At 39.1% G+C, this 11,920-nt stretch overlaps 1 protein-coding gene across 2 annotated transcripts; it reads left to right on the forward strand.

Moving 5' to 3' along the window:
- The first annotated feature begins 5,542 nt into the window (after nucleotides 1–5,542).
- On the forward strand, nucleotides 5,543–11,278 carry LOC118323234 (somatostatin receptor type 5-like). 2 transcript variants are annotated; one of them, XM_035655174.1, is made up of 4 exons: nucleotides 5,543–5,835; nucleotides 7,310–8,026; nucleotides 8,148–8,543; nucleotides 9,456–11,278. In XM_035655174.1, the coding sequence occupies exons 2-4, from the start codon at nucleotides 7,331–7,333 to the stop codon at nucleotides 9,534–9,536; spliced, it is 1,173 nt and encodes a 390-aa protein (XP_035511067.1). In that variant the 5' UTR covers nucleotides 5,543–5,835; nucleotides 7,310–7,330; the 3' UTR covers nucleotides 9,537–11,278. The 2 variants fall into 2 exon arrangements, with proteins under 2 accessions (XP_035511067.1, XP_035511068.1); XM_035655175.1 differs by having other exon boundaries at nucleotides 9,459–11,278.
- Nucleotides 11,279–11,920: the final 642 nt, after the last annotated feature.

The raw sequence follows: 11,920 nt of genomic DNA on the forward strand, positions 1-11,920 counted from the left end.
TTGTGTTTTTTTATGTTTTTTTGTAATGTTCACTTGTAGTTATTTTATTTGACTATTCTCTCTCCTCTAGTGAACGTGTAATTTCCATCATTATTTAAGAAAAAAACTTAATAACCTACAAGTTCTCTTTTAAAATAACAATTCTTTCAAGTAGTCATATATGTGAAAACTTTATATCACGGATGGGGTTAACTATTAAAAGCGTGGCTATGTCCCAGCTACGTGTGAATAGGTTTGTACAATTTCAGATTTGAGTTAAGGGTTTTCTGCTCTGACAGCAGACCCACATAAATGTCAAACCAGCTTCATGGAACTGAATAATCCAGGCCCTTATCATGTCAAATCACCAACAATCAAATCAAGCTAACCCAATTATCCACGTACAAAGAACATGGCCCAGCTGGTGGATCTAATAATGCTAATAATGTCTGTGTGTGTGTTGTGTGGTGGCTGTGTGTGTGGTGTGGTGCTGTGGGGGGGGGAGGCATGGTGGAGCAATGTTAAGATCTGTTACTGCCAATTCTTGTGTGCAGAAACACAGAACACAAGAATCTGGTTCTGTACTGGTTTTTTTTTTTTGTTTGGTTTGGTTTTTTTTAAAGATTACATGGTCTGGTTGTTTTAGAAAACCTCCATTCAAGCTAATAGCTGCAGTGTTTTTCATGATAGCTGTAAACCTCATGTAACCAATTAGATATGACATAACACAATGGGCCAAATGGTGGTCATCTCATTTAAGAACAAATCATTCCAAGTAAATCATCTTAAACCTCAACTCACTCTTGCTTTATGAAGTGTTAATGCTTGGGGATGTCATCAACCAATCCTATTAAAGTGTTGGAACGTCTTGTGCTCAAAAACACATTTCCAATGGAACTACTTGGCTGGTTGATACTGTAGCAACTTTACTGCCTGATAATGAGTCAGAACCATTTTTATATAACTAAATAACCTAGGTTTGAGTATGCGTATATGTGTATTTTAATTTCCGCCTGAACCTGACCAGTGTCAGAGCTCCAATTATTCACTGTCAGCTGAGTTGTTTCATTTTCTCTGTCGTTTTACTGCAAAGATTACATTTCACAAAGTTATCTGTCCCTCAATAATTCCATTACAATAAAATTACAATCATTTCTATTTTTCTGTTTCATGTTTTTTTTTTCTCCAGCTCTGGGGACAATTGTTTGTCTTTTAATATAAAAGTGCTATTATACTCTCTTTCTTGTACACTCACCTGACTTCTGGAGGGGTTATTTGAGCTCCCTTGATCTGGGACAGAACAGACAGACAGGGGTGTTAAATACAGGCTGACACTGTCACTTCTGTAAAAGCCAAACATTGCCTAATTGCTTATAACATGTCTTTTTTTAGAAACCCTTTCCCTTATCTACGCAGGACCTATTTTAAAGAATATTGTCCTGACAAGTTATAATTATGATTGTCAAATCGTTTTACTTTGATAATAAAATATAGCCTTTTGGTCTTTCATAATTAACTCCTCTAATTTGTACCTCAGGGCAGAGTACAACCAGGGCTTTGTTAGCAGGAATATTAAGTAATACAGTTTATTAGCATAATGAAAAAACAATGTGAACTTAAATGCCTTCAAATTGTGGAATTCAGCAAATATTTTTAAAGCCATTAAAATAATTGCTTTGATGTTTGTGTGATGCTCAGTTTGGATTTTTTTTAATAGTCTCTAAATTAGGGGACATGTTTCTAGGAGAATATTTAATCCATACTGTCTAAGGTTTTTCTTCAAGGTGCTCTATCAATTTAATTTATCATGTTGGTGTAATCAGAAGGAAAACAACATCAGTACTGCTTTGTGTTCACAGTTATTGACCTGGAAATTAAGGCCTAATTAGTAAACTACCGTTAGCTGGAACTAAGTACACTGTCAGTGTTCATATATTTAAGTATTTACCTTCAGACTGCAGTCAATGCAAGAAACAGGCCAAAAGCTTACAGAGATCTCTCTTGTTATTACAGAAACAATTCCTATAAAACTGAGGAATGTATTTTCTCTAAAGCTTCACAGCTATGAATTAAAACCTCGCCAAAGCCCAGACAGTTAAATGGATGAAAAGAAAGAGATTTTAATTGATCTGCTTTACTTAATCTTAGTTTGGATTAAATTTGTTTTTGTTTGTGTTATATGTTTTAGCATATATGTATGCGGATTTTGTGAAAATCAAACTGTAATAAACACTAAAAGAACTTGGGTAAAATAACGTTGCTCTATTGCTTTCTTTTTCCACATTTGAGCTGATGGACGTTTCTCTTTCAACAGCCCCACATATATTTTTGAATTAATTGTAAAGAGCTGAAAAATCCTGTCCAATCATCATCACCCAAAAGTACCACAGTCTTCCACACATGATGAACGGGCTCAGTCATTGCTCAAGTTGGCTAACATGACGATACGTAGGAAGAGTGACCACAAAAGGAGTATCCATGATTAAGTTACCACTTTATTACCACCAGCCTTGTATCAGTGACCAACCACAAAAAAATAACAGGTAGCCAGTAGTGACAGGAATAACTGTGTATATGGTATATTATAGCCTTCAGACACCAACACACCCCGAGCCTTGTGTCATAGAGAAAGTTATTAAAAAAGCAGATTTGAAATCAAATTGCATGTCCAATGTATCAACCCTTTATATTCTTCCATTAAGATTCTAATTTCAAAAGCTGTTTACCTGAGAGCACTCATAGCTTCTCTTTAAATTCAACTAAACCTTCAACTTAAATCTGGTACATTGTCGTATAACTGTGGACAAAAATTTATACATCCAAAAAATAATAATAAATAATAATAATAATAATCCATTTTTTGCTGTAAAAAAAATCTATTCTGTGCCCTCTGTGTTAGCTTGTAGCATATTAACAGCAAAAGCAGCACAGAAATGCTCCCTGCAAGTCCAGCGCAGTCAACAGCTCCACCTGGAGTCTGTGTGCAGATAAACAGCTGCATTCACTGCCTCAGGCACAGTTATAAAAAAGAGTGAATCCTGATGTCACTTTCTTGACACATTTTAATTAACTATTGAAGCGGAAAGTAAACATCATTATGTAAATAAGTAGCCTTGTTAGTTGGCTCCATTAAGACAGCTATTTCCCTGCCCATTAGAAATAATTAAACATGCCTTAAAGGATATTATATGGATGTACCATGATACAAACTCGCCTCAAAGGCTTTCAAAGCTGACTCACTCATGGGTGCTGTATGTCAACAAGGTTGTCAGCCATCTCTCCTCAAATACTGTAGATTGTGGCTAAGAAGTATTTCATCTTCTGACCTTAACACACAGCACCAGCCGCAGAGTCGCCACTTTGGACATCAACTCATTTATTTATGTCTTCTTTTCTTCTTTCTCTCTTTCTTTCTCCTCCAATCAACCCTCCCCTCCACACACAGACACACACCCTTCTGTCTCCTCTTGGAGATCAGAGCTGGAGGCTATTGATTCGGCTTGCTTGAGAGCTCCTGTTGGCCACAAACATAAGTCACACTGTTACCTTTAGAGAGTTCTCCGATTGATTCCTGTGCGCTTTTTGTCATCAGCCAGACGAAGTCAGCGACTGACACCACTCTCATATTATCGCAGTGCACATGCCCGCAGGAAGCTTGATAGAATGGCAGGAGGTGCATACAAACTGCTTGGAGACAGAGTGACTCATCTGAGCAAGAGAAAGACACCAAGCTCAGAGAAAGAACAGGACCATTTGGAGAAAAAATAATTAAGTCCAAAAGCTGCCTGATTCTCTGACACAGGCCTGAAGTGAACTGAAAGTAAACAAAACGCTGACAATGTCAAATAAATTAGACCATTTCTTTTCCAAATTTTACAATAAAAGGTATGAACCAAGTTCTCTGATTTGAAAATACAAAGCACTGAAGCATTTTTCATGTACAACAACGGTACATGTGTATTGGTGCTATACAAGTCTCACAGAGTAGAGCAGCACACAGCACAGTAGCTTATAAGGAGGCAATTTACTGCTCTGTTTATCAGAATCTTCCTCAGATTCAACTGTAAATAATACACACATTTCCGAGTACACACTATTTCCCAGCTTACAGCTAAAAACTGCACATCTTTTAAAACCACACATTTCCCACAGTCCTTTCGGTTAAGGATGTGTGCTCCTACAGCAGATGTGCATTCAACTTTCAGTGTTCAGTGATTACACTCCCAACCACAGCAATATTTGCTGTTTCACATCACTGATGTGCATACCCAGCCTGTGGTCAACATAGTGGAGGAGTTTATTCTTTGGATTAGTTTAGATGAAACTAATTTATGCGAGGAAATTCGATCACTGCTGCAAATGTAATAAGAATGTAAGCACACTAACGGAATATGAAAGATGAATAGCATGAGCTGCTGTATCAGCTGTATCTGGCTTTTTAAAAAGGGAACATGGAGAAAATGTGACCGTACTGTCTACACTGCAGATACTGAATATAATACTGAAATTTGTGTTTACCTCATTCAATAAGATTAGACTAACAACAGGATTTAATGCAGGACCGTAAAATAGTATTCCAAGACTTTTTGTTGACATAGCCGTTGTAACCTTGAAAATGAGAGCAGACATGGCCCGCACTGGAGAAAACTGTGTAAATGAGCCATATCCTTACCCTGGCATCCTGACTGCCACTGCACACCACTGTCCCTTCAGGGTAAGCCTTTACACACAGCTGTGGTGACAGTGTTTACTTATATACTCACCAGTCTCATAAATCTTGCTATCTGGTCTGCTTAGGACCAGTCAAACAAGGGCCATAAAGAATAAGACGTCATCAACTTCCCACTGTCCTTTGTTAACTTTGCTGCTGTAGACTAGTGGAAAATGCAGGGATGGAGTACATACTGTAAACATGCACACACACACACACACACACGTTGGTGGATGAATTGCACACACACACACAAACACACATCTGCACAACTGCACCTGTTCCCTATAGACTGGCCCAAAACAGAAGTGAGTGGGGCATTTCTTTTGTATGTGTGAGTGTGTCTGTGTGTGTGGCAGCCTGTTGTTAACTGACCTGGATGACAACAACATGAAGTTAATGGCCTAAAAGTAGGCAGCTTTCCCAGACAATTACCATCAAATCTCTCCCCCAGTGCACAATCTCATCCCTCCCTCCACCATTTTCCATCGCAGCCTAATATCGCTTTCTCCGTCTCAGGTGCCCCTGGCCACCATCAAGGTGATTTATTCCCCATGCAGGCTGGATCAGGGCATTGCTCCATACCTCTCTGTGTCTCTCTCTTTGTCTCACACACACAGTAGTAAGAAAGTTAGTATCACTTTATCAGTGACTGGATGTTCTAGCTATAAAAGCCTGCGCTGCACAGGAAAAGAAAAAAAAGGAAAAGAGGGATACACAACAAGCTTTCACACCAACAACTTGTCTTGGCTGTGAGGTGTTTACAACCACCAATGGGTGGGACTTAAACACCCGAAGGCGGGGTGACGTTTTCCACATAAATACTTGTGCATCGAGGCAGAACATGACCCCGTGAGTGACTCCTCATCAGCTTAGGAACGGATTTCCTTCAGAGCAGAAAATCCTGGGAAGCCAAGGATGATGTTGGTTTTTGCGGCTCTGACTTGAGCAAGCTGAGCGTGCTGGCATGAAGAAAATGCCACAAGATGAAAATTCAAGTGTGAGGTGGTTCCTCTTTCAAGTAGCGAGGGAGAAGAGCGAGAGAGTTGACCTGAGAGAAAGTGCAAGTTTCCAAAATCGCATGAATACCGCTGCGCGTCACGCCACTGGATAGTGGAGAGGATAAAGCGCACGGGAGCGCACAGGTAGGTCGACTCCCATCTACTCATCACATTTACAAGTGTGTTTATGAAATGAAATTACAATTATTGTTGTTTTTTTAAGAAAGCCATTGCCGTGAAATATATTTTTAAATGTCATGTATTTCTCAACAAAAAAAATGGAAGAATGTTATTAGCCTTAAAGTTTTATATATTAAACTCAATGAGATTCAATGAGCCATGCGTGTGAACGCCTCAAATGTCTCTCGTGACTGTGGGCTATAGCTATTATAGTTTGTTTAGTGGACGGAAATGTCAAGCCCCATGCAGCCTGAAGGGGACAGGGGCTTCAAGTGTTTGTGTTCTCAACAACATGCTGCGGGCTGCGCGTCACTCCCGTGTTTTGGAGCGCGGTTCAGTGAATCTTCACGTCAGACCATTTATTTGTGCAACACATTTTCACAGCCTCGGGTTGCAACGTCTGACAACTGACGGTTATTAGATTATTATTATTTTAGGTCACCAACAAGGCACCAGGTGAGGACATATAGGTAACTACCGTCCACTCTCAGGGTGGCAGTATTCATTCAGTATTCAAGGATGAGAGGTGGCCATCATCTCATTTCAGGCAATAAATAAATAAATTGTATTATATTTTTATGTGTATTATTATTATTATTATTATTATTATTATTATTATTACGTGCTGTATGGGTTCACAGTGCAGCATGCAAATAGTGACCTATTAATAATGCTTCAATCAAAAATGTCTACATAAAATAAAAAATATCCTTATTAAGACAAAACGTCTTAAAATTTGCTCACATTCTCCAAACACAACAAAGAAAACTGGAGTTAAACATTTTTTCATCCTTAGCTAAAATTTGCTGTCATCAGAAGGTGAATTACTGCCTTAACACAGAAGAGGAACGTCACACAGCAGATGTCCGTACTGTCAATAATGTCATCCTGCTTCCTGTTGAACTTCAGTGAAACTATTGTGGTTCAGTTTCCAGCTCAACATGCATATCTATGGTGAAACTAATTATGCATTATTCTTAAACTTCAGAATTGATATGTATTTGTTCACTGGAGGGATCTCAAAAAACTATTTTACAAAATCTATATCTTTTGCTATATATGTTTGTCCCTCTTGAGCAATGTCACGGCTGATATCATCCATATGGGCTCTCGGCCACTTGGCTACAGGATTTAGTTTCTGTCTGTCCCTCCATTACAGACATCTAATCTAACGACAGTGACAGTATTGAGACCTACTTAACTAATCTTCTTCTAAAGTGCAACCTTCCATTAAAAGAAATGGCATGTTGGCCACATGCCCAGACAATTCGGTGGAAAGTTTCTCTGCTCTCCTGGTAATTATGGGTATCTTGCCCAGTGAGTGTGTATGGTGCGAAAGGTAGACATACCAGGATGTTTTGGGAAAGGTTATGGGTTGTTGTTAGTTATGCCATAAAATAAAAAAATTGAAATTTGTGTCTGTCTTTTCTCTCATGAGCTATTTCCTACTGTAATCCAAATGGACACCAGCACTCCCTCCTTCAACATGGATGACTACAGTTGGTCGATATCCCAGAATGTCAGCATGTCTTCCTCACCGTACCCCCACTACTCCAATATCTCACATGGGGCTGCGCTAATGCCCTTTGATGTGATCACCGCAGTCGTCTACACCATCGTCTTCATTGTGGGTCTTCTGGGTAACACGCTGGTCATCTACGTGGTGGTTCGCTACTCCAAGATGAAGACAGTAACCAACATGTACATCCTCAATTTAGCCTTGGCGGATGAACTCTACATCCTGGGACTTCCCTTCCTGGGCACTAACAGTGTGCTTTCCTACTGGCCATTTGGGAATTTCTTCTGCAAGGTGTGGATGACTGCTGACACCATGAGCCAGTTCGCATCCACCTTTTGCCTGACGGTGATGAGCATCGACCGCTACCTGGCAGTGGTTCATCCTATTCGCAGTGCCAAATGGCGGAAACCACAGGTGGCCAAGGTTTCCAATGCCATGGTGTGGATTGTGTCCTTTCTGGTTGTGCTGCCTGTCACAATCTACTCACATTTACAAGAGGAGTACAACACCTGCAACATAACCTGGCCTGAGCCCCATGAATTGTTGTCCATTGCCTTCATCCTTTACACATCCATCCTGGGCTTCTTTGCTCCTCTGGTGGTCATTTGCCTCTGCTACCTGCTCATCGTCATCAAGGTAATAAGACATAAAAATGTCCTGTGGCTTTTACTGTTCTCTAACAAAAAAAAGTATTTTCATGTGAGGTTCTGCCCTCAGAATCACATAAAACCTTTAAAATCAACCATCTCTCTTTCAGGTAAGGTCAGCAGGTGTGCGCGCAGGCCTGACTAGGCGGCGTAAGTCGGAGCGCAAGGTGACGCGCATGGTGGTTATCATCGTGTTGGTGTTTGTGCTCTGTTGGCTGCCCTTCTTCACCACCAACATTGTCAACCTGTTTCACACCATCCCTGAGAACAAAACCACCGTCTACTTCTTCTTGGTCATCCTCACCTACGTCAACTCCTGTGCCAACCCAGTCCTCTACGGCTTCCTCTCTGACAAGTTCAATCAGAGCTTCCAGAAGGTGCTCTGCTTCCACATACCAAATAGTGTTTCCACTACAGACCAGAAGAGAGGTCAACAGAAGGGAAACCACAATCCTATTTTAACACCCAGAAATCACAGACAGAATGGAAATGTGCTGAGCATTCAGGTATTGCAACTGTTTTCACGTGATCCATGTAATTTCTGAAATAAAAATCTTTATTTCCACATTTTACAGTTGTACATTTTACAGTCAGCCTGTTTCAAATTTCAGCTTCTGATGCATTGAATTTTAAGTTGCTTAGGCCCAATTTCTGGCCCAAGCCAGTCCAAAAGCCAAAGGGCAATATCAAGAGGTGAGAACCAGAGGGGCGTAAGTAACATTTTGAGTGAAAATTAGTTATATATATTAATTGAAAACCAAAAGGCCTATCACTGAACAATCTGAACTATTTGGGCTAAAAAGGCTTAAGTGTACTTAAAAGGTAGGTCAAATATTTTTTTCAATAAAAGTCAAAACATTGTTCATTGAGTATATTGTCACCCACATGTTTATGAAGTTTTAATATTAAACCTTTAATTTTAATAAACAAAGTCAGGAAAAAGTATCTAAGTATGTTAATGCTCTTCTGTAAAGTTGGTTAAATATCACTTATGTCCCTCTGCTTCTCATCCCTCAATATTTTGTTGTTGTTGTTAAAACAAAGGGAAACATGATTATTCTGGTTTAAATAGTAAATAAAATATATCATTGTAATCGTATAATTGAAACTTATTCTTAGTAACATAGTTCATAATTATATTTATACACAAACCGAAACTGCTGTGTACGTGTGCACCAGCAGCCCCCACTGTCAGGGTCCTCAGTGTGTTGTCTCCCTAATGTCTTCCTTTATTCTGTGTGAAAATGTGACCTCCAGACATGAAACCCACTTTATGTGACAGACAGGAATGAACTGAGCCCCAGGTTAAAACCATCAACTAGAACAACAAAGTTTACTGTTGTTAAGCAGATCGGTAATACTGTTTCTCTTTATGACTTATTCTTTCCCTTATCTCTGTGTCTGTGTTCTTGTTCCAGCAGCCTTTCCAGGAGGAGGTTATTGAAGACCACGACAGTGATCCTTCAAAAATAGCGATGAATGGGCAGCAATCGCTATGAGCTTTCAAACTGACCCACAGTGCCCTAGAGTGCTACCACGTGGGACTTATACTCCTGGACCTTGTGTTAATTGATATAACCCGTCTTTGTTGCTGATCCTCCCTCTCTGACTGGGACATTTGTGGAGAAGGGCCGGAGGAGCAAAATAGTGAAAGAAGACTACATATGGCATTGTTTGTTCTTCATGCGTTTCCACTATAACCAGGTCGGCTGCATTGTAGGTTTCACAGCATTCATTTATGTAATAATGTAAGATCTGTTTAAGCAATAGTTTGACATTTTTGGAAATCCACTTAGCAAATCTGGCAAATACGTGTATTTCCCAAAAACTGGAACTGTTACTTTAAGAAGAGAAACTCAGAGCAATAGAGCGATGGAATTAGTACATGTAAATATACATTTACTATGTGAGCCATTATAGTACAGGTCATTTCACCCTGATCAGTGATGTTTTTCACCATGCCTTTACTGGGTATCAGGTTTATATTCAAAAACTCAGCCATTGTTCTTTCCTTAATTTACAGTATTTAATTTGTACTGCTAATAGCTACAGTGAGCGCTGTTCTGTTTGACTTTCATGACAATTATTTTTCTTTCGGCTTGTTAGTTTTTATAGGCTTCTTGTGACATTTTGACTTTGATGTTACAAAGCTGTGAAAAATGCCTTGAAATAGCACAGCCAGGCATTGTCCTCTAGTGGATTTATCTCTTCTCTCTCACATTTCTGAAACAGCATCTACTGGAGTGGATGCCACACATGGTGACTTAAAGGAGCATATCATTTATCCGAACCTCCGCAACAAACCTTATCATATCTTTACTCACCATTTAGTTGCCGGTCTACAAGCTCTGACATTTGATGCCGACATTATTTGGAAGTTGCTGGACAACTGTAATTGAAACTTGAGCTGTTGACAATGTTTATGGTGAGGTCTTTGAAAAACTGCCCAGTAAGACGGACCTGTGGAAGCATGGAGACCTTACAGGAAAGAAGGGATTACTTTGTGTTAGAAACACTGTGAATTTAAGATAATTGGTCATTTTAAATATGGAGTCTTGAGTTCTGTGACATCCCCATCCCATATATTTATATATACAACAAAAATACTAACTTAGTGATTCTGATTAAGAAGTGAATCTTAATAAACAACCGAGTCTGCTTTGCATGGTCTCCCTGCATTAACCCTACACAGTACAATGTAGGGCGGCTGCATGAAACAAAGCGTGCATATGGTGTGCATTTATCCCATTAAGAGATGTTTATTGTCGCTGTGATTGATATTATGGCAGGTTCATGTTTCAGACTGAAGCACTTTATTGTTATTTCCAGTTGAACACAGAAAAGTGGCAGCTTTACACTTAAATGTTAATGTCTCTCCACATGAACCAATTTAGCTTCTTTTTTTGATTTGTAAATGAAGTTAAAGTAGTTTTATTGCAAAAGCAGAGTGAACAAGAAGAAGTGTCTTTCTTTTTCTCAAGGCAGAAAACAGATTTGGATGTATTTTGACGTACAACTTCAGAACAATGGCCTGCCACAAAATAAAATACTTACATTAAAATCTGGAAGGCTGTTGTCAGGAAAATGAAGGGGACGATTCAAAGTGTCTTTGTGGGCTGACTTTTTATTTGTTGTTATTGGTGGTGGGGTTTTATTTGTTTTCAGGCTTTTTTCCCCCCAGATTTATGATTTAGCAACCCTTTCACTGTTACTTTAATAAATGCAACTATGTCAAAACACAGTGTGGAGTGAAAATTGTTTTAAGGTTAGGCAATGTTATATGCACGTTGAAAGAGTTATTGGTCATTTTAATATTTACATCATATATCTCCATACTGCCAAACTTTATACTGTCTAGGTCTTCAGATTCAGTAGACAGTATACAAGGTATGAAAATCTTACAGCAAAATGAGTAATTAGATGAAGGAGTAAAAAACCAGAGGTACCATGTGTCTTTAACAACTTCCATCATCTTCTCCCCCTGAAGATTTTTTTACTGCTGTTTTCTCTCTTTTCTGCTGCTCCTTAAACTTTGTTTTCCATAATTTTTCTATATACTCTCTTTCTTAGCCCTTATTGCATGTCTGTTTACTGACAACCTGTTTTTGTGGTTGTGTGTGGGGGTAGAAACACACTCTGTGCCTTCTGCAGCTTCTGGTTGCCCTGGGTGTTTACGGTCATGCTGCTTTTGTTCCATCAACCTCAATGTCACGCAAAAGAACCAGTATTATTATCAAACAGAGAAAAGAGCACATTAAACTAGAACTGTTTTTGGACTCTCGAGTTATTCTGGGAAAGCCATGAAAGGATAACATTTTTCTAAGGAAAGGAAATAACACTTTAATGTTTTGTTACTGAATGAAATGTAGTACATGCACACACA

This window comes from Morone saxatilis, unplaced genomic scaffold, assembly GCF_004916995.1.
Source record: "Morone saxatilis isolate NCDOM2014 unplaced genomic scaffold, NCSU_SB_2.0 Contig14, whole genome shotgun sequence".
NCBI lineage: Eukaryota > Metazoa > Chordata > Actinopteri > Moronidae > Morone > Morone saxatilis.